Source organism: Hippocampus comes, unplaced genomic scaffold, assembly GCF_001891065.2.
Source record: "Hippocampus comes isolate QL1 unplaced genomic scaffold, H_comes_QL1_v1.1 scaffold327, whole genome shotgun sequence".
In the NCBI taxonomy this organism is placed as follows: domain Eukaryota; kingdom Metazoa; phylum Chordata; class Actinopteri; order Syngnathiformes; family Syngnathidae; genus Hippocampus; species Hippocampus comes.
This window is the reverse complement of record NW_017806221.1, coordinates 99,364-123,268: the sequence shown is the minus strand read 5'-3', so window position 1 is coordinate 123,268 and position 23,905 is coordinate 99,364. Positions and strand designations below refer to the sequence as shown.

General features: G+C 42.1%; 2 protein-coding genes across 3 annotated transcripts in view; both read right to left on the bottom strand.

Moving 5' to 3' along the window:
- snap91a (synaptosome associated protein 91a) overlaps nt 1-16,060 on the bottom strand; it is a 31,741-nt gene extending 15,681 nt beyond the window's left edge. For both annotated transcript variants that reach the window (XM_019856309.1, XM_019856310.1), the window contains exon 1: nt 15,338-16,060. In XM_019856309.1, coding sequence (XP_019711868.1) covers nt 15,338-15,467 — 130 coding nt within the window. In that variant the 5' untranslated portion in view covers nt 15,468-16,060. The remainder of the gene's footprint in view (nt 1-15,337) is intronic.
- A 4,737-nt stretch (nt 16,061-20,797) lies between these two features.
- The window catches only part of dop1a (DOP1 leucine zipper like protein A), a 31,066-nt gene continuing 27,958 nt past the window's right edge, over nt 20,798-23,905 (bottom strand). Inside the window, exons 32-38 of the mRNA XM_019856267.1 lie at nt 23,689-23,750; nt 23,115-23,267; nt 22,883-23,019; nt 22,734-22,789; nt 22,239-22,403; nt 21,805-21,934; nt 20,798-21,380 (exon numbers count right to left, since the gene is read on the bottom strand). Of these exons, the coding sequence (XP_019711826.1) occupies nt 21,072-21,380; nt 21,805-21,934; nt 22,239-22,403; nt 22,734-22,789; nt 22,883-23,019; nt 23,115-23,267; nt 23,689-23,750 (1,012 nt within the window). The 3' untranslated portion in view covers nt 20,798-21,071. The remainder of the gene's footprint in view (nt 21,381-21,804; nt 21,935-22,238; nt 22,404-22,733; nt 22,790-22,882; nt 23,020-23,114; nt 23,268-23,688; nt 23,751-23,905) is intronic.

Below are 23,905 nucleotides of genomic sequence, written 5' to 3'. Positions count from 1 at the left end.
TGTGTGTGTGTGTGTGTGTGTGTGTGTGTGTGTGTGTGTGTGTGTGTGTGTGTGTGGGTGTGTCAGTCTTTACTTCCCACTGTGGCTGGGACACCGTGGCACTGATTCTTCCACCACTAAAGCCCGATGGCTGCATAAACCTGTGCCACACCTTCTTGATGAGCAGAGCACACGAGGTGTTGCTCGATCCTGGCATTTTGATTGGTCGGCTAGATACAGTATATGTACTGTAATTGGATGATAATGTTCCTTTAAGGCCATGTCCACAAGGAAACAGAGCCGAATTCGTTAGTCGAAAGAAGAAGAACCATCAGCAAAGAAGAGTAGACAATGGCCATATTTCAAAATCATGGTGGAAGGAAGGTTTTGTTTGGATGGATGACGAGGTGGACCTTTTACTTCGGGTCACCATCACACAGTTGGAGATGGGCAAGTAAAGTATGAGGTGTTGAGGCTTTCCTTCAAATTGTGCTAAAATGGATTCACTGATCAAATTGTGCTACAGTGAAAGCAACACTAAGGACATCAAATGGACAAAAAAAGTCAAAACAACCCATGTCCCAAATTCACTCACACTAATCTTTCAGCGATAATCGTAAAATAAATATGATACTGATCAATGTAATAAAAAAAAAAAATACTGTTCATTTAAATCGACAAAGTTGCCCTAATTTTTTTTTCTTTTTCCCATCAAGTAACCATGTTGGACGTGTACGTCTTCACAGGACTTTTCAACAGAAACAACAAAAACACACAGGGCAGGGACTCAGTCATATGTTTTTTATTCAAAAATTATGAACTAGTTCTCTACAATAGAAGGTCCTCTTCATGCTCACTGCTTTTTTTTTTTCCCGATAACTCATTCACAGGACACTGACAAAGCTGGAAGAAATACGTATTTGCAAGCCACTTCCTCCATCCATCCATCCATCCATCCATCATTTTCTGATTCGCTTATCGTCACAAGGCTCTCACAATCACACCCAAGGACAATTTAGAGTGCTCCGTTAACCTGCCATGCATATTTTGGGAATGTGGGAGGAAACCGGAGTACCCGGAGAAAACCCACGCAGGCACAGGAAGGACATGCAAACTTCACACAGGAGGGCCGCAGCCGGAATCGAACCCTGCACTTCTGCACTGTGAGGCCGACAACCACTGTGATTGTGAGCGTAAATGGTTGTTCGTCTATGTGTGTCCTGCGACTGGCTGGTAACCGGTTCAGGGTGTCCCCCGCCTACTGCCCGAAGACAGCTGGGATAGGCTACAGCACGCCAGTGACCCTTGTGAGGATAAGCGGATGGATGGATGGATGGATGAATTGAACTGTTTTTAGCGTGGATATAGTCAGTTGTATTTCACATGATCATTATTTTTGAACTGTTTCTTCAATTGGCAAGAAATACATTGGCTGGTGATAATATGGTCAGATATCTGTGTAATTGCTCATATCTTATTATTTATTAATGTTCAATTCTATGAGAAGTGGAGAGATCAAAACTTTCATAGTCTTGTGACTGGTTGTGTTTTGGTTAGGGTCCTTTATGTTGTGATCTTTATTTTGTCATATAGAGTTGGGCATGGCTTCATATCTCTTCGTTTTTAAGCCTGAGTCGTTCATTTGTGTGTGTGTGTGTGTGTGTGTGTGTGTGTGTGTGTGTGTGTGTGTGTGTGTGTGTGTGTGTGTGGGTGTGTCAGTCTTTACTTCCCACTGTGGCTGGGACACCGTGGCACTGATTATTCCACCACTAAAGCCCAATGGCTGCATAAACCTGTGCCACACCTTCTTGATGAGCAGAGCACACGAGGTGTTGCTCGATCCTGGCATTTTGATTGGTCGGCTAGATACAGTATATGTACTGTAATTGGATGATAATGTTCCTTTAAGGCCATGTCCACAAGGAAACAGAGCCGACTTCGTTAGTCGAAAGAAGAAGAACCATCAGCAAAGAAGAGTAGACAATGGCCATATTTCAAAATCATGGTGGAAGGAAGGTTTTGTTTGGATGGATGACGAGGTGGACCTTTTGCTTTGGGTCATCATCACACAGTTGGAGATGGGCGAGTAAAGTATGAGGTGTTGAGGCTTTACTTCAAATTGTGCTAAAATGGATTCACTGATCAAATTGTGCTTCAGTGAAAACAACACTAAGGACATCAAATGGACAAAAAAAAGTCAAAACAACCCATGTCACATATTCCCTCACTCTCATCTTTCAGCAATAACCCTAAAATAAATATGATACTGATCAATGTAATTAAAAAAAAAAGACTGTGTTCATTTAAATTGACAAAGTTGCCCTAAAATGTTGTTTTCTTTTCCCATCAAGTAACCATGTTGGATGTGTGCGTCTTAACAGGACTTTTGAACAGAAACAACAAAAATACACAGTGCAGGGACTCAGTCATACGTTTTTTTATTCAAAAATTATGAGCTAGTTCTCCACAGTAGAAGGTTCTCTTCATGCTCACTACTCTTTTTTCCTATAACTCATTCTGGAAGCTGGAAGAAATACGTATTTGCAAGCCACTTCCTCCATCCATCCATTTTCTGATCCACTTATCGTCACAAGGCTATCACAATCACACCCAAGGACAATTTAGAGTGCTCCGTTAACCTGCCATGCATGTTTTTGGAATGTGGGAGGAAACCGGAGTACCCGGAGAAAACCCACGCAGGCACAGGAAGATCATTCAAACTTCACACAGGAGGGCCGGAGCCGGAGTCGAACCCTGCACCTCTGCACTGTGGAGCCGACATACTAACCACTGTGATTGTGAGCGCAAATGGTTGTTCGTCTATGTGTGCCCTGCGATTGGCTGGCAACCGGTTCAGGGTGTCCCCTGCCTACTGCCCGAAGACAGCTGGGATAGGCTACAGCACGCCAATGACCCTTGTGAGGATAAGCGGATGGATGGATGGATGAATTGAACTGTTTTTAGCGTGGATATAGTCAGTTGTATTTCACATGATCATTATTTTTGAACTGTTTCTTCAATTGGCAAGAAATACATTGGCTGGGGATAATATGGTGAGATATCTGTGTAATTGCTCATATCTTATTATTTATTAATGTTCAATTCTATGAGAAGTGGAGGGATCAAACCTTTCATAGTCTTGTGACTGGTTGTGTTTTGGTTAGGGTCCTTTATGTTGTGATCTTTATTTTGTCATATAGAGTTGGGCATGGCTTCATATTTCTTCGTTTTTAAGCCTGAGTCGTTCAGTGACACGTGGCTAGAACGCCAAGCTTTCCTCAATGCCTTCTTCATGCCACCGTGCTCTCTGGTTTTACTTTGCATTTTTCTACATAAAGACTCCATTTTTCCGCTTTGGTTTCCTGTCAAAGTCTGGGTCCAAATTCTGCTCTTTGTGTGAGACACGCTAATTTGTAGGGTGAGCCCATCCAGTGACAAGCGGAGGCAGTCAACTGCAGATAACTATAATAGTAACATTTACACAGATCAATTACAATCACGTTGTCTGTAGCAGTAGTCTGAACACACAGCTGCAGCACTGAGTGTGATTTCACTCTAGAAATATAAGAAAATAACGCAAAAATACACACGTATTCCACTTATCGCACTTCTTAAGTCAAATACATTGAGCAGCTAAAGCTGTACAACAAGGAAGAATGTGAAAGAATTACACATACAACGCTTCTACAATTAGTGTCTCCTCAGTTCCCAAATGTTTATTGAAAGTTGCTAAAAGAAAAGATAACTCAACACATGACCCTGTTCCAGCTTTTTCGGCCATAAAATTCAAAGTTAACGATTATTTGCTAAAAACAAAGCCCATCAGATTTAGCATTAAATCTATTTTCTTCATGGTGTATTCAATTAAATATAGGTTGAATATAATTTGCAAATCACTGTATTCTCCATTTCTGTTTCACACAAAAAGAATATGCTAATCAGTTAAGTTGCAGATGACGAGCCACAATCATGCACGGGTCAAATGTAGTTGAGTAAGGGTGGTCATAATAATCCCCCCGCGCCCTAATAGAGTGGCCTGTGGGCCGCCAATTGCCGATCCCTTGTTCAACTACTATTGTTAGGGAGGGGTTGATGAGGCAGCCTCCTCAGCACCCACGCGGGCCCGCGGAGAACATGCAAACTCCACACAGGAAGGCCAGAGCCAGGATCGAACCCACGACCTATGCACTGTGAGGTTGATGCGCTAACCAGTTAACCACCATGCTGCTAAATTCAACTATACAGAGCAGTGGTGCAGGGTTCGATTCCGGCTCCGACCTTCCCTATGTGGAGTTTGCATGTTCTCCTCGTGTCTGTGTGGGTTTTCTCCGGGTACTTCTGTTAGGGAGGGGCCAGCCAGGCAGCCTCCTCAGCCAGGGTGCTCTGCACCTCACACCTGAGACTCGTCAGCTCATCACCCACCTGTTGCCTATTTGCTCGTTTGGACTGGTACATATTGACTCACAGACCATTCCTCAGTGCAAGTTCGTGCCGTCACCACGCCAGTGGACTTTGTTGCCATTTCCTACAGCTGCTTGTTCCTTGTGTGGACAATTCCTTGTGGACTCCTCGTGCTTCCTCCTGAGTGACTTTGCGAAGACTCTTCGAATAAACTACGCCAAGTGTTGGCTTCAACAATACCTGCCTGTTGTCGTGCTCTTGGGGTCACACCCAAACCCTAACAACTATGCTAAATTGATGGTTGATGAACCAAGTTACAAGGATGATGGACTTACAAAAGTGATTGTAATATAACAAATCCATCCTGACGATGAGAGAAGCTGATACCCCGTCCTAGGTTCGATGCGACAAGAGCAAAACTTGGCACTTATGAATGGAAGATCCATGCGGATGCTGCAGTATTACTGGAGCTGGCATCATCAAAAGGAAAGAATGGCAGACTTGAAGGTTTTGCTTGATGGAGGACAAGTTTTACAGACTTCTGCTAAGTGCTTTGGCAAACGACACTGACGTTATTGATTTGGCAAAGCATGCACAACCACTTCGCTTCCTTTATTGATAAACCTGAAGCAATAGTCCATCTGTTGGGCCCATGATATTTGGAGTGGGACAACACTCGGTAAGATTTTCCTTTGTACTTAGTTAGGATTTCTGCCTGCAGACAAAAAAAAAAAACAAAAAAACTTTTTCTGACTCATTTTATTTGGCGGTTCTGACAGAGCTGACGTCAATAGTTCGGTTTTTTTCTGACATCTATTTGCACAAGATCTTTTGGGCTTGCTTGTTTGTTTATTACACACTGCATATATTTGTCATGTAGATGATATACAATCAAAACACACACCTGTTCAAATGTCAGCATTCTGTGATCAGACCATAACACATTTTCCATCTTGCATTTGGGAGATTTATTTAAATTCTATTTGTAGTCCACCACTTATTGCTAACATGTAGGACATTTTTTAGTATGACTGTATCTCTCATGTTTTGCAAATAGTACAATGTCGGGCGTTTCACTTGTTCTTCTGTTTCCTACGTGTCTTCCGGTCATCTGCTGCCATTTTGCGCCACACAAAGCCGTCTGCATGGACAAGATGGGATTACGTTGTGCGAATGGTTAAATAAGTATCCATGTAAACGTCGCATTAGACTCATCCAATTGCACTTTTGTGGATCGTCTTTTATGCACCGCAGAGCCAAAGGGTCTTTCCATACTCTACTGTACCCACAATGTTGGCAGCATAAAATTGTTTAAAATGTCAATTGGACTCTATTATAGAAAGTCCTTCAACCATTTGCTGAATGGCAGTTTCATCATTTAACAAGACCACTTTCCTTTGTTAGTAGCAGCCAAGTAATTGAACATTACTCTCTATGTTAGCAGATGTGTTCTGAATGGGCCAATCACTGTGCTGTGATAGGAGATCTTTTTTGGAATGCGTTACAGCTGTGTATTCCTTCACAGATGTAATGCAAGATCCTGGTGCTATTTGCACTGACACTGGCAAGAACATAAACACTAATACAGACTGGGAAGTGCATCACAGATGAATGACCAGTGACGACTTGACCATGTATCGTAATTTTAGAATGACAGTTAATGATTATTATAACAAGTGCGAAACATATATTTGCTAACTTTAAACAAGGTATGAGCAATATCGTCCTCATATTTTGACACTGATTTACATATTGCACTAGTATTTGCGGGCGGCCCGGTGGTTAGCGCGTCAACCTCACAGTGCAGAGTTCCTGGTTCAATTCCAGCTCTGGCCTCCCTGTGTGGAGTTTGCATGTTCTCGCCCTGGGCCTGCGTGGGTTTTCTCTGGGTACTCCAGTTTCCTCCCACATTCCAAAAACATGCATGGCAGGCTGATTGAACACTCCAAAATGTCCCCAGGTGTGAGTGTGGATGGTTGTTCATCTCTGTGTGCCCTGCGATTGGCTGGCAACCGGTTCAGGGTGTCCCTCGCCTACTGCCCGAAGACATCTACGATAGGCTCCACCACCCCCCACGACACTTGTGAGGATAAGCGGATCGGAAAATGGATGGATGGATGGATGGATGGACTAGTATTTGCAGTGGCAACAAATATGTACGTATGTTCAGCTCATCACAGGTACAAACTTCCACCACAACAAATTGAAAATTGATGCGGATTATATGGACAGCGCAGCTCATGAGTCAGACATGCACATACCGAACCCAAAACAGAGAACAATACACGAACATCAACAGTGCATATTAGAGTACAGTACGATGTTTTAGGTACAAACACATCAGAAGGCAACATTGAAAGATGCGCTATCGGTTCTGGATATGCGAGAGCAGTGAGGGAGGAGGGGCGGTGATACAAGTCATGCCACATGAGTGATGCTTTGGTGAGTTACACATGAATGGACCATGAAAGTACACTATTTATAGCACCTCTCACCCTCAAGCAACACACAGGCAAGGGAAAAAAAAACACCCAGAATGCACCGTGCACCACTGCCAATGTGGTGTGCCAGCGAAACAACAGAGGAGGTTGGAAATGACATCTAAGGAAGAAGCTCAATTCTACAGGAGACGGATGCTGATGACTACACAAACTCAATAAAGAAATCCTGAGATCATAAAATAGGGATGGCTCAGGATCACATCACAACCAAGCTTGACTCTACCTAGCAGAAAACTGATAGAATGAATCAGAACCTACGCTGTGGTGAATAGATGGGTCAACATCTAATGTATGATTAGACTACAGATGGATTACATAGTAAACAATTAATTAAGTACGTCATAAGAATTCTGTCAATAGCGTGCAACTGACTCTTAAATCATGGCTTGAAGCAACTGAGACCAAACGGAGTGCACTCCTGGTTCGGTTTGAATGAGTTAAGTTATTGCTGCATGGCAATTTCATGTTCATCGTCATAGGGAGTTGTAAATGAGCAGACTACACCCTGTTTGTTGAAAAGATGGCAAGGTCAACATCGACTGTATGTCTACGTAATGCATACCAGCTTGAGCTGCGGGGGTTGTACGTTAACAAAACCTCACTTCCCCTGCCTTCAAATCGAGTGCTGGCTACTGAGCTGATGGCCCAGGTTTGGCCAAGGCTTTTACACCTCAGCAGTGAGCGCTCTATGCTCCCAAGGCAGAGACATGGGTGACGGCGCCGGTTTGATCCCCAAGTGGGTGGACGCCACAAGAGTAAAACCACCACCACATCTAGACTAGGGCTGATTATAATAAACAAGTAGTCACTTGTGTGTGAAGTCCTTGTTGGTTCTTTCTCTTTGTTGCTTCTGTATTTTTGATTCCACATGCCTTTGTTTTATTTGGGGAAAATTAATGCATTTTGTTTGGGTAAACGCTGCGCTCTTGCCTTGCCTCCCTGCATCTCTGAACCTGGGTCCACCTTTTGCTGCAGCCACAACAACCCGCAACCTGTAACAGAATAAGCCAACAAGGACTGAAAGAAAACTGGAGCGTCATTAAAAGAGTGCGTAGAACAGATTCTCAATTAGTTCGTACAAGTGAAATTTAGAATGTGCATAAGTACCAAAAATCCGCATTTATCAAATACCTGCTGTACTCAAACCAGGAAGTGACATGTTGATAAATACCATAAGTTCTAAACTGCCACATTCGCGCACATCTAACCTCATTTGCCTTGGGAAGCACCTCCAATTGACCATCCATAGTAGCAGCGATCCTTTGGCCCACAGACGATAATTACAGTATCTCAAATTAACTTGAGAAAGACAATCAAATTATTTGGACATGAATATTTTAAGATGGGGATATGTAACGTCACTATTGTATACACGCAGCTAGCCTGCCTCAGCTTCTTATTGGAGGTGCACCCCTACAGAACGACAGGTATTCTGTAGAACGGATGAATCATGCGTGAATTAATTCCTCCAGCCCATTTACTGTGCATCGTAGATTATCTGTATCTATAATACTTGGCCACAACGACATGATGCATTGTTTATTCACTTATTTATGACTGCATAACACAGAATGTTTAGGTGAAGCAACCCTGTAAGTCAGGTGAAGGAACCATCACATTGTGACTATGATTAAAATCATTGCTCTAAAAAATATTATGAATGAAATACAGATCTGGAAAAACTTTTTCGATATAACATTAAGTACAATTAACTGTATGAAAAGGAAAACTTTGCCAAAGTTTATCAAATGTAGTCACTCTGAACAGGTTCATGAGCATTCAGAATTGCTCACCCGTGTCACATTAAGGGCAAAGCGACATCAATAATGTAGTGTGAATACCTTTTCAATTACACAAGTAGCTTTCAGACTATATTTCAACATGGGCTGAAGAAGTCACCACAAGGAGAAGGAGTGAGGAGTAACAAGAGGAGATAACAGTTGTAGTGTATATCAGCGAGACACTGCTCTCAGCTCATTAATCTGGAGGCACGCTGTTGGGAGAATAGTCAACACCCACACGGTATTCGTCAGTACAGAGAAACAGTTGGAAGCGCACTTGACACCGACCAACCTCGCCTCGCATTTCTTTGGTCAATGTAATGATGAGGGAGTGGAAGAGAAGAAATCCAAAGAAACAGCTAAAAATAAATAGCTCGAAGATGCTGATAAGACCTGAGTGATTTAAAAAAAAAAAAAAAAAAAAGACACAAAAGGTCTAATCATTATGGCCTGTAAAAAGTAGAGATATGTTTACCTACATTTCATTATTGTGGAATACACTGATCATAATACCTCAAAAAAGAAATCCAAACAAAGGATCGATGAAAAACTCCATGCTCCATCCATTTTCTATCCTGCTTGTCCTCACTAGGGTGACGGTGATCTGGACTTTGGCCAAGAGGAGGTATACACTCTGGACTGGTCGCCAACCAACAGCAGTATGACCATCCATTCATCTATTTTCCAATCCACTTCATCCTCACAAAGGTTGCGGGGATGCTGGAGCCTATCCCAGCTGTCTTCGGGCAGTGGGCGGGGGACACTCTGAACCGGTTGCCAGCCAATCGCAGGGCACACACAAACGAACAACCATCCGTGCTCACACTCTCACCTAGGGACAATTTAAAGTGTTCACTCAGCCTTCCATGCATGTTTTTGGAATGTGGGAGGAAACCGGAGTCCCCGGAAAAAACCCACACAGGCACGAAGAGAACATGCAAACTCCACACAGGGAGGCCGGAGCCAGGATCGAACCCACAACCTCTGCACTGTGAGATTGACGCGCTAACCACTCGAGCACCGAGCCGCCACCCCTCAGCACTATACATGACAATATACGGTACATTATATGACAACAACAGTCTGGCATACCACTCAACCGCCACTGGTCAGTGCAAGGGAAGGAGGGCCCAGTCAAATACATGGCGACGCATCCATTCCTACCAAGGAGTCTTGCATTAAAATGCACCATGAGGACTGCGGGCACCCTGTTTTGGCGAATACAAGACTATATACAAAGATGATTTATCAACGCTCACAATATGGTTCCCTTTCCGCATCAATACCTTGAAATGGGCCAGCATAGGTACCCTTGAAGTGTTATTTGTAGAAGTGTGCTGATCACTGTCAGATATATCCACACCCCCAAAAAAGTAAAAAAATAAATAAAAATAAAAATTGTCAACCGGATGATTACATGAGTAATTGCTAGAATAATCAATAGGATAATTGATTCTGAAAAGATTTGTCATTGACAGCCCTATTAGACTTGAATGAATAATGAATGATAGAAATGAACAGAATTTGTATGCAAGATATTATGAATAATTATCTCTTTGACACTCCCTCTCTCAGTCCATACTGTTTCTGTTGGTGCATCACCTGACAGTGAAGCCCACAAACAGCAGAGAAGGTTGGAACAGAATGACTGTTGGCCTATTTACTTCAGCGTGCTCGAGTTTAAGCAGGTGTCAAATTGCTCTGTTTTTCAAGCAGTTTGTATGCCTGTACAGTATCTAATTATGCATTCAAGGCAACTTGACTTTTTGGTCTGCTACTGGTGATGAAGGGTATCATTGCAGCAAAAACGGATTCACAATCATCTAATCAAGAATTTTATGGAGAACCAGAGAGCTATACTCAATAACAGTAGACCGAACTGGAAACCAGTTTGGCCCTGGTTCCCGTACAAACCTTAACTAAATCCAGAACTAGACTAACTTTATTTAATTTAATCCAGACCAATCAAATTGCAATTTGAGATGCTATGTAACTTGTGATTTACTAGTTGCAAACTTCAGTCTCACACAGAGATAATCAATGGCACAAACTTGAGGGCGCTCTGAAAACCTGGGGTGGAATATTTCTATTAGAAATTTTTGCTGTTGCTGTGAATGTGCGCGGGCGTGTGTGTGTGTGTGTGTGTGTGTGTGTGTGTGTGTGTGTGTGTGTGTGTGTGTGTGCGGAAGAGGAGTTTCACCAATGATCAAGCATGGAGAAACGGAAAAGAAAGTGTTCCAAAAACGTCCGTGAAAGTGAGAAGATGCTTTTGAGAGAAATAATTTCAAAGTACCCCGCACTTGAAGATAGAAATGGAAAAAGACAAAATGCATGTGATTATGAAAGAATATAATTCAAATGAACACATAGTAACAGGACCCTCCAATCATTTCAGGTAGGACTGAATTTTATGTCATCTTGACTTTTCTTGTCATTCACTATGAAACGCATGTTTTCTCATATGAGGCACACGCAGACACACATTCATATAGTGGCTTGTAAAGATGCTGCGGAATACCATTAATATACAGTTAAAGAAAACCATACAGCAATTGCTTGAAAGGAGTGCTTCTCGACAGGTGGGACCCCCAGTTAGACCAGATAACAGATATCAGATGAACTGGGTGAGTTTTGGATGGGGATAATTGAAAGCCAACAACCCTTGGAAGGTCTCCCAGATGATGATCATCTGGACAGTTCAGCAGCTCCTGTTGAGGGACACTTAATGGGAACATGACATCTACCAATACAAAATGACTCATTCAGCCTTTACACTGAATTTAAACCTTCCCCTGGCCAATCTTAAATCTTGGATTTACAACTGGATTAGCTCTTGTCTTTCTTCAAAACAGGAGATTATTTAGCTCAAGATGAGTCTGAGACTACTGGTATTTTAATCCATACCTAAGAAAGCAATTTCAATAAATTGTGGATGAATCCTCGTACAGGAAACTGAACATGTTTTGTTGAGGTCGGTCCCAAATTAGACAGGACAGTGGAGATAAATGATGATGTTCGGCAAATTACATTAATATTACAGATACATTTCAGAATCCCTGACTGTGTATTTGTCAAGGTGAGTAGAATTTAACAGGAATCAGTAATGACACAATGGTTGTTCTCCAAAACAAAGCCAATGCATCTTTCATCATGCCCTTTACTGAAACACAAGTTAAAAAGGATTTTTTTTTTAAAACCAATTGATGAATCCATGCAACCATTAGCATTATTATTATTTACACAGATGAGCTGGGGCCTATCCCAGCTGTGTTTGGCCCTGAAGTAAACTGGTCGCCAAACAACCATTCACACCGAATGAGAATTTTGGGTCTTAAATGAACCTACCATGCATGTTTTTGGAATGTTGGAGGCATCCAGAATACCCGCAGAAAATGCACACAGTCATGGGGAGAACGTGCAAACCCTACACAGGAAGGCTGGAGCCCAGGTATGAACCCATGATCTCAGTACTGAGAGGCAGATGTAATAACCACCTTCCACCATGCTGCCTTATGAATCCAGGATACAAATACAGTGTCTTAAAAAAAATCCCCCGCTTCCTGGTTTCTTTTTTGCATATTCATCACACTGAAATGTTCAAGCTACCTGTCCCAATGTGAAAAAGTCATTGCCCCCTTTGTAAAATTATGTGTTAACTAAGCTTAACCACAGTTTTTGGACAGCTGAGTTGAGTTTCTCTGGCCACACCCAGGCCTTGGTGCTGCCCGATTAATCAAGAAAGCACTTAAACAGCATCTGTCAAACAAAGTGAAGTAGGCTGATAAAAGAAAAAACATCATGCCCAACCAAAGTATTTCAGTCTGGAAAAGGTTATAAAGCCATTTCCAAGGCTTGGGGACTCCAGCAATCCAAGGTCAGAGCTGTTATCCACAAACGGAGAAAACTGTAACGAGTGGTAAAGCTTTCAAGGAGCTATCGGCCAATCAAAATTACTCCAAAAATGCAATTAAAACTTGTCCAAGAGGTCACAGAAGAACTCTGAGTGGCATACAAAAACTGCAGGCCTTACTGAGCACTGAACCATAAGAAGGACACAGTGCAAAAATGGCATCCATTGGAGAATTCTGAGGCAAAAAAACACCAAAAAGAACACAAAGGTCCATCGGATCCTTGAGACTTTTTGGGGGAAAAAAACAGACTGATGCGACAAAACTTGAACTATTTGAAAGTTGTACAGCCAGTTTCATTTTACATGAAATAGCACAGCATTTGATAAAAACAAAACAATGCCTACAGTAATACATGGTGGTGGCATGGTGATGTTCTCAAATGCTACTTCAGGACCTGGACAACTTGCTGCATCTACTGGCACAAACAATTCTGCTGTCCACCAGAAAATCCTGCATACCAATGTCAAGCCATCATTTCATGCCCTGAAGCTCAAGGAAAGCACTATGCAGCAGGAAAATGAACCAGGACATAAAAGCAAGTCCAACCTCTCTTGGTTGTCATCCAAAACCAACCAAAGTGAAGGTTTTGGATGACATAGAATGTCAGGCCATCAGTTCATGCCCTCAAGATCAAACAAAGCACTATGCAGCAGGAAAATGACGTGGAACATAACAGCAAGTCCAACCTCTGAAGGGATCAGACAAACCAAAATGAAGGTTTTGGATGACCCAGTCGAATTCCAGACTTCAATCCAATTGTAATGCAATGTGTTACAATACATAAATAAATAGATGGGTTTGGGCTTGGCCGTTGTGTCGCTGTGATCTTTTTCCGGACCGTACTTCCTATCTATCTGCATCCTGGTCTAGTTGGAATCAGTTAACACTGTGTCACACACTGCCATATGGACTAGGCAGAGCCCTCCTTCTATGTTGGGGCGGCTCAGGGAGTGTAAAGAATAGGAGCCATTTTGGACAGATTAGACCTTCTTCTGCATCGGAGAAATAAGGCTCCACTGCGTGGTACCAGTCTTCCTGCCATTCATTAACTAGTTTAACAGAGATTTTTCAGTCTTCAGGTAGTTACTCTTAGTTTAGTATTGCGACCATTAAAGATAATAGACCAGGTGTAGGTTTCCACAGAACTTTTCGTATGGGAGGGTCCTTCCTAGTTCCGTCTCTTTGGACGGGGGATTTATGACTCCACCATTAGATGGTGCTGTTGCCCAGTGCTATTTTTGCTTATTCTGAAAGACTGCAAGGTGAGGTGAGGATGGGCTGCTACCTGTCGGAATACGTAAATCATGGACACCATTACATTTAAAAAGAAAATCAATAGAGAGCACACACTAGAGAATTAAAATATTAGATAATTTTATGAAGTCATTATTGAAAGCACACACGAGAGAATTAAAATGGAAAACAATTTTATTAAGTCGTTATTATTAATAGTTTTCATGAAAGTGAGGCCCACCCTTTCCTTACCACATAACCCCGGTATCTCCTCGGATTGCTACGATATATTGTGGTGTATAAAGATTGGTTTCAGTACACTTTTCTTACCTTCATTGTTTGTCCAAATGTTTTGAATCTGTAGCAAAAAATAAAAAAATGTGCCTTACTTTTTTTAGTTGTGTGTATATCAGGTCTTCCTAAATAACTGCAGCATGTTGTGTCACAAAAGAGATCACAAGGTACTGTATGTACTTTTTGGGTGGAAGCCACATCAACAAATTGCTATCGGACGAAGTTTTGGCAAGTCAAAGCTGTTCATCACTCGGATGTGTATTCATAGTTGACACAATGATTAAGAGAATGGTTTCTCTTTAATGATTTGAATTTCACAGCGTGAGTTTCCTGAATTTCCCAGACTCAAATTGGGGTGAAACAGTTCACTTCAGTGCTCTTCTTGATAACCCCCACAAGGCGACACTTTTATATACAAAGTAGATCAATGAAGAAGTCTCGTCTACCTGTATTCGTCATATTATTTAATCATGTAATCTGAGTGATGTGTTTTGTGAGTAAATTGGATGACTGGAGTTGTACTGCGAGTATAGATGTATTACGACATACTGTACCTCCTAATTTATCAGGGTTGGGACCACACTCCAGCAGCATGGTGTGGTTGTGGTAAACGCTTCTGCCTCACAGTCAAGAGGTTCTAGATTTTCTCCAACTCCGACTTCCTCCCCCATCCCCAAAACATTCCGTTTTAGGTTAATTGAAGACTAAATATCTAATACTGTAAATGTTTATGTGAATGTAAAAGATTGTGTGTACATCATTGGGTGTTGTTTAAAAAAATGTTATGCCAAGGATAGGATATGTGCCATCAAGCAAGACAAACAGTGACAACAATTCAGGGAGAGGCCTATGTTCATATAGGTAGCAACACCACTTATAACCTTTTCAATTATGTATTCACCTGCACCAAAGCAACATGTCATCAGCAGCATTGACACTATGTTGTGCACAGTTTGTCCATAGATTCTTGCGCGTGTCAAGACCTCTGTTTGTTGGCTACTCAATTTCAATTAAAGTGAAAGACAGCTCGAGTTTCGAATATTGTTGAATCCATCAACATGATAATGACAGACATCTGGCTGACTGCATGGGGGAGGCAACCACCGTGACTTTGGTGCATGGCCTAAAGAACATAATCAGTGATGATAGATAGATAGATAGATAGATAGATAGATAGATAGATAGATAGATAGATAGATAGATAGATAGATAGATTTGATAAGATTAGCCTACTCACATTCCAGGTGTTTTTTCTTTGGGGCTGTTTGTTCATGTGTGGTGGATTTACACACAGCTCGTGATACTTCCGATCCAGTCAAGCTATACTGGGCCGCGGCGATGCGGTCCGTAAGCGTCTGACCCGACATTTTCTCCTCTCAGTGGAGTCCACCCTCAGCGATCGAGTGGTCCGACCCACCCACCTCCACTTGAAAATGAAGAGCAGCCTCAGTAATCCCAGCTGCTGCGCTCGAAGTCAACACACAATTCTATTACATAACAATGGTGGTAGTGACGGATTGGTCCAATCATGCGTCTTTTGTTGGCAAAAAAAAATCTTCCAGGACGCTGTGAAAGATCACCTTAAAAAGTGTGGATATTCAAATGAAACGATCACCTTCACTCTTTTATTCCCGTGTTATTTTTCAACCCGTGAGAAAAAAATGCTTCTCTTCGGATGATGCTCTTGAAGCGTCCCCCTCCGCTCAGTCTTCCAGCCTGTGGCCTCCTGCTTAATCCTCACAGCCTCTCTGACAGTCCTTGTCTGAGCAGAGGAACGTTCGGTCCAAGCTGGCAGCACCCCACATCCGGAGCAACGCTTTTCTTCTTCCTCCTCCACTGGATGCTACCTCTGTCCCGCGACCCCCTCCCCGCCGCCCACAACCCCAGTCGAAGCACGTTTCAAACACCGAATGTTAAAAAGCTCTCTCTCTCTCTCTCTCTCTTTCTTTACGGTTTGGCGTCCTCTTCGGTCTTGTTATTTATTTATTATTGCATTTATCGCCACGCCCCGCCCTTTCGCCGTGTCATGTGACAATGTAGTGCCACTGCCCAAACTGCCGTTGCCTCTTTCTGCCATCGCGAGAACTGAGGCTTACGAGGACAGAAATGACGCGAAGGGTTAAAGAAGCTAGTTGACATCCTGGCTTGATGCTGGTCACATGAAGGTGACAGCGGACATCCCTTGAGCCTTGACGCACTGCATACCATCATGAAGCTTTAATCACTGTCCGTGGTGCTGATATTGTGCATGCAACTCTGCTCGAAAACTGTGGCAGGTACTTTTACAGCTCCTGGATATTTAGATTCATGCTGTGTAGTTAATAATGCAATTATGCAAAATCCTATCATGTATCGTCGGCCACATGGCATAATTGCCTAAGTCATATTTCAAAACACAATTGTTAGAAAATACATTTTTTTATTGATATGGTAACAAAACACTCAACCAGATGTGTGAACAAGTGAGCGAAAACAAAAAGAAATTAATTGTTTAACAATTAAAAGTGACTTCGGCAGAACGTGCCATGACTTGGACATGCAAACATAAACAAAATTGTTTTACTCTCCCAAATGTGACCACATTAACCAAATTCATTCTTCATGTTTAACCATAACCAATGTCAGCACTAAAATTCACCTCCTGGAAAAACTCAGCAATGATTGAATGCATTTTTATTACAACATTCAGCACATCTTAATGATGCCCATTTTTATGGGCGTGGTCAGGTATATTTTCGCCTCAGCCTGTTAACGTCATTGAGAGGAGGCAACCATTGTAATATTGTTTCCTGGCTTCTTCTGGCACATTCTGTTGTCTGAAAACGACAAGTGGTGACGAATAGTCACATCTCTACTCATGTCTAATTCATCTTGTGAAAATATAAAGGTGATTTTATCGACATTAAATGTCAGCTCCTATTAGGAAAAGCCATGATCACGTCCACAATGATACTGTCAAGGTTAGCAGTGTGAAATTATCACATCCTGGTCAGAAGATATTCTCATAGAGATACCTTTGGCTGTATCAGGGGCCGAACACTAAAATTAGTCTTGACAGCTGCAGTGGCGTTAGCTGAGGTGGGCTGCCTGCCTATGGAGTCTAACAAAACTTTAGTGTTGCTAAATCCAACTATCCATTTTCCAATCCGCTTTATCCTCACAAAGGTCATGGGGGGTGCTGGAGCCTATCCCAGCTGTCTTCGGGCAGTAGGTGGGGGACACCCTGAACCAGTTGCCAGCCAATCGCAGGGCACACACAGACGAACAACCATCTGCGCTCACACTCACACCTAGGGACAATTAAAGTGTTCACTCAGCCTTCCATGCATGTTTTTGGAATGTGGGAGGAAACCAGAGTACCCGGAAAAAACCCACAAAGGCACGAAGAGAACATGCAAACTCCACACAGGGAGGCCGGAGCCGGAATCAAATTCTGCACATCTGCACTGTGAGGCCGATGCACGAACCAGTCGACCACCGGGTCACCACGAGACAATCCTATCTTCTCAAAATTTCACACATTTGATGATCGTCCAGGCCTGACAACATTTACAAACATATTTTTCATCATAGTGGGTGCACCACTTACTGGCTACAGGAAATACATTTTATTCGTTGATGTTCTTCTCTTCACGTGTTAAGCAGACCTACATGTTTGCTCGAGTGGTTAGGCCTTCATGATAAAACATGAAGTTTGTGAGTTTACGTGAAACGTTGCCATGGCAATGAATGCGCTGTTCGCCCCCCAAAAAATAACTTAGCACACACATGAAGCCTGACAAAATAATTATTTTATTTTGTGAGCAATTTAAACAAATGTCTCAGTAGTGCCCCCTACAAATTTAAAATCACATTCGAAAGTGTACTAACTAAACCAAATGCATAAGTGACTGAAAGACTCACCCTCCCTGCCCTCACAAACACACACATCTAACAGTTGCAGCACAAACACGGGGACAGGAATTGGATTGGAACAGAAAGGCAACATGTGAACTTTGTAACGTTTTAGAACGTAATGTCATAAAACTTAAATAGATGGATGGATGAATAAATAAACAAAGAAAGTTGAGGGAGTTGAATGTGGGCTAGACGTTTTCTGTCAGGGCTATAGCACCCCCTAAGCCGCAGTGTAGCGCCGTGCATGTTGGGCACTTCCCAAAATACTGTAGCAAGAATGGCATGTGAGAAACTGCATGGAAGCTGCGTTTGTCATTCGTTCATAAAGGAGCCATGAAGAGTTAAATCATTTTCAGAGGTTGAAATGAGTACAAGTATGTCTGCCCACGTAAATTTTGGTGCAGATGGATTGCCATTTTCGGACATTATATACAATGATTTTGAATGGACAAATTTTGTCTGGTCCCTCCATTGACCCCCACCATGACATGGGAAGGGGGGCGGGGGGGGGTGACTAAAAATGGGGGGTTTTGAGAGTACTGTAGAGTAGTTAGGTATTTACTGATTTCTCTAAATGAGGAAATTCAAAATGCAACGTAATGTAATTTACCTGATTAAAATACAAATACATAAATAAATAAATAAACATTGAATTAAAAACAGCCGTTTGGGTCGGATTATCCCTTTAAGAAACATCAGCAGTGTTCTGTAGTCTTTATTAGCTACTTGCTATCAGAAAAAATGTGGTTTAAATACATAGTTCATATTCCCTTTAATTGACTAAATTATGTCTAGTGTCTGGAAAATTTATGAAAAATGAACTCTTAGCAGATGAAAACGAATCAAAAGAGCTAATGCTCCACTTGTGGACAGCCGAGCCCCCTTTCTCATGCTTTCTGCAATTATGTTCGTGGCATCAAACTGCCCAAGTCAACAAGATGACTTAGGGCAAGGCCGATTGGTATTTTTGCATTCTAATAAGTGTTGTGATTGGTCAAGGACACAGGAAGAAAGGCAGGATGATGCAGCAGTTGAAGGAGTGTGAAGTTATGCAGATATCCTGGTCAAATAAGGTCCAGGGCAATTATGCTATGTGGCCGTCAATATGCGAAGTCGCCTCAAAGGACACTGGTGCTTCTCGCTGGATAAATCACTCATGTCCTTCAATACTCAGTACCATCCACTTGTATCCATTTTCACCAGTGCTTATCCTGAACAGTGTCGCACATGGGTGCTGGAGGCCATCTCAACTGACTTCATGCAGACTACACCCTAAATTGGTCGCCAGTCAGTCGCAGCGCACATATAGAAAATAAACAACCATTCAAACCCACATCGTCACTGATCACATGCTGCCCATACGCAAGTCAGGCGAGGGTACCACTACACCATCAGCGACAGTGACTACCAATCCAGCTGCACGGTTATGGGCGCAAGCAGAAGTCTGTGTTAGTACATATGGTGTGATGGTTGGAGTATACTATATTCACGAGAGTTAATTTACACCCCATGATTCATTGATGGTGTCACATACACACTCGCATTTTCGTTTTACAGTTTCAATCAACATTTCCACTTCGTGTGCCATCTATAAAAATAAAAAAAACTGGTCAGTACTGTAAGTCCGTGTGTGGTGGTTTCCAACAGTAATTTTGATAAGAAAAAAAACAACAAAACACACCACTTTAGCAGGCTTTATGGATTCTAGAAAAAAAAATCAGATAGTTACATGCTGAAGCACAGAAACCTATGTGCAGTTTTACATTGTCAGTTAAACAGTGTTGTGTTCACTGGTGTAGAACTACAGTATTCTGCATCAAGCTGAGAGGTGTTTCGAATCGTTGTCTTTTATCTTATATTCAGTCACTGAAATAGAGCTAAAACTCACTCAGCATTTTTGCAACGGCAGACCTTTTGCTTCTACTGTTGTGTTGGATTTATTTTAATTGGGTACATGTACTTAATGATAAGGTCATTCAGTAGGATTCTATCCAAGGTGTCCTGGTGAAAGCAAACTTTGATATTATTGTAGTCGTTGATGGTGTAGTGGTAAACCCACCGTGGAATTGCGTGTTGTGCAGCGTAGTGTTGGTTCCGACTCGGTGACGGTGTGAATGTGTGCGTGTATGGTTGTTTGTCTCTACATGTCCACTGTGACTGACTGCCGACCAGTTCAGGGGTTGTTCCGCCTTTCGCCCAAGGTCAGCTGGGATAGGCTCCAGCAATTCCCTCTTCACGATAAACTGTGTTGAAAATGGTTATTACTGTATAGAGTACGACTAATCTAAAACATGCTTAATCTGCAAAGCCATTATAAGCCTGATGTGTATTGATATCACAATGCCTTTGCCAGAATTGTTGCATAAAGGAGAGCCAAACCAGTCAATCGCGGTGTTCCAAAATCAAGCGTGGGAGGTTTAGGCGGAGAGAGAGAGAGAGAGAGAGAGAGAGAGAGAGACAGAGAGGGAGAGAGAGAAAATATCATTTTTATATATTTTGTAATAGTTGGTCACTTTTGTAAATATGTAAAATTGTAATTCCTTCAAATAAGGTGCCGGGCTCAGCCAGCAGCTCTGAAATTTTTAGTTCACCAAAAAAACAAAACAAAAAAAAAAAACAAAACTTGGTCATGGGAGGCTGGTTGCTTAAAAATAAATCTTGGGTCATAAATGGTTGGGCACCCTTGATTTAGAGGGCAAATTAAGGTTTCAACCCACTTAACTGCTGATTTCCATTGGCATTAAAAGGCTGCAAGTCAGCCGAGCATTAGTTATGAACAGCAAGGTCGAATGTGAGCCGCTCCTGTTAGAAGTCTTTATTAACTCATGTCGATATGGAATGGCACAGCTTTTCTTGGTCCCAAAGGACTAACATGAAATATTAAAAATCAGCCATCAAGGCTTATCTCTTTGTACAAATAATTAAAATCAAATAGCTTTTGAAATGTAAAATAATAATAAATACCAAAAAAAAAAAAATACAAATTATTTTCCCTCAATTGTATTCCTGTGTTGCTGCCATTCAAGTTGAGGTTTTTCCGAGTGCTGATCAGAATGTGTAAATCCCCTGTGTTTTCACGTCTTGATGAGACCTTCCAGAAAGTCCTTTTCGACCATTTCTTCAATGTTTTGTCGAGCGCGACTCCAGAACACTTTCTGGCTCTCCAGTTTGTGGCCCTCCTTTTGACAAAAGTACAATCCAGCTGCACGGTTATGAGCGCAAGCAGGACCTAAGCGGCTGCTGGCTTTGCTGTTAAACACCTGACTGAGCAGGTTGAAGAAAGGAAGCAGCTGCTCCATGCTGCGGATTATATAGAGGGTTAGCATCAGGTGGCCTGGCTCCCAGGAAAGGGTTCGAGTGGAGCAGTCATCTTCTGGATTTTTCTGTGGAGCAGACATCCACAAGAGCACTGAGTGCAGCGTAGAACTCTACTAATATTAAACATGTTTCCTGAGAGGGGCAGAATGCTCATGCTCGTCAACATATGATCATTTTCTCAACCGCAGTCCACTTTAAAATGGTGAGTTAAAAAAATAAATAAATAAAATCCTGTATCCACAAATGAAATGTTCTGCTTGCCACATTGCTCCACAAAAATGGTCATAATTATAATATGTAATTATATATAGTTATGTTAGGCTGGAAACAAATACTGTACTAGTACTCAAATGCAGATTTTGGGCATCGGTAATACTTAAGATGAAAATGTGTTTCTGTAGCGGTGGACTTTGGACAATTGCTGAGAAACAAAGAAACTAATTTCACATCACACTTATTCAATAAAATGTGTAAAAATGGGTGCTTTACCTTAGCTCGTTTCCTCAGCAGCTTGGCTAGTCGGACCACGTAGGGTTTAAACTCCCGCTGGTGAGTCCCTTGCCGCCTCACCTCCATTCCAGAATCGTCTGAGGCTTCAGGGATGAAGGCCCATCGGTACCTGGGATCAAGAAAGACAGCAACAGACTGAAACACTGATTGTTGAAGCAGAATGGTGTCTTAAATGACCAGTAGCGCTGTTGCCATTAAGTGTTTTTAATACATGTGCTGTTTCAAACTGGCCATGTATTTACCCTAATAACCTGTTCATTATTTAATTTTCTATTTCAATATCATTCACTTCTTCCATTTAAAATAAATTTAAGGACATCTGGTCAATCCCCATAATGAAGGCCAGTTGTGATTTTTTTTCTCCACTCAAAGTCTTTAAAAGTAATGAGAGAATAGACCCGCAAAGTACTGACATTTGGAACTGAGGAAGGCTTTCAGGTGGCAGGGCCAAGGCCAAGTCCAGCAGCTTGCAAGCTGACAGATAGAGATTGAGCCAGCGTTGGCTGTTGTAGGACGTTGAAAAGCCATTCCCTCCAGAATAGGTGGTTTCCAAACCGGCCACAGATGGCCCAGATGTCCTGGGGAGGGCCAGAGACAGGATTACTCATTATGGTTAACAAAGGTATGTTGTTAGAGTGGAACCTCAGTTCACGAACAAATCTGTTTACAAATTTTTGGATAACTACTGCTTCGGCTCACAAACGATGCTTCAGGTCGAGCGTCTGCATCAGCCAATGGCAAAGGTAACTTGGTTCTAGGGCTGGACCAAACTAAAATCTATTCCCATTCAATTTGATTAAGAAAAATTGCTTTGACTGGTCAACAGAGCCTCGAAACAAATTAAGTTCACGAACTAAGGTTCCACTATATTCAGAGTTTACCTGAAAGTGTAAGTCTCAAAAACATACCTTGATATGTCCTCATCTGCTGTCAGTTCTTGTTCCATCAACAGAAACACCTGCACCTAAAAAGAGACAGATGTCGAGGTTAGAAAACGGACAATAGACAACAATGTCATCGAAAAACCCAATCTTTCGAGACAGCATTGAGAGCTCACCAGTTCAGTGATCATAGTGGGCCATAATGAGGTGAGGTGCTGAGGCGACATGCGCAGCAACAGCACCCTGAAGAAGAGGAACACCTGAGCATGGAGGATGGGCACCTGAGGAAGACGCAGGCTCTCCACCAGGCGCTCTGAGAAAACGCGTCGTGAAATATGCATCTTAAAACAGTTACACAAGTGAACAGCTGACACAATCAATGGTTGCCTTACGGGAGCTCTCCAATACCTTGTATGTCAGGGAGGTATTTTTGGTATTGGTCCACTTCACTACTGTAGATTGTAAAGGCCAGGCGCTTGAGCAACATGGCCCTCTGTTCCAGCTCAGCATCTCTGTTGGTGAACAGACTCAGAGAGCTGCTCTGGGCTACAGCCACACGGGCTGGAGGAGGACGCAGAAATGGACACAGTATTCCATTTAAAATCATAAAGTCAATGATTAAAAGTTCTCCTTCATTTACTAACCAACACAAAAGGGTTTGGCCAAAAACCCGTTCCTATCATTGTCTTAAAATCTTGTCAGGAACAAGCATGATGAAACGGAGAGATATTTTTGTGGCTTATCGATAAATCTAGCCGACATAAAAACAGAGTGGATGGTTCCAGTTTGCAAAGTTTGCAAAGATTTGCGGATCAAAATGACAACAGTTTTATACTGGTGCACATTTTGTTTATGGTGTCTAATGGAACTAACTAATGGAAAACATTCCAAGGGAGTGTGAATACCAGTTAGGAAATTAGAAATGATAAGTAAGTGGTGCATTTCCTATAATGATCATGACAAATGACAAAACAAAGCATACTCATAAGATCTCTGAATGTGGTCTTGTCATGAGTCATCAAATGGTCAATGATTGCCCTCCAGCTGAAAAAAATAGAGACATTTAAGACACATAGTGACAAAGATAAGATTGACAAACAAATCAAACAATGCGTCTCTCTTTTGCCATGGATTAAATCACACTTTGTATTTCACTTCACTTAAGTCTCTGGTCCACGTTACTTTTTGAATACTGGACG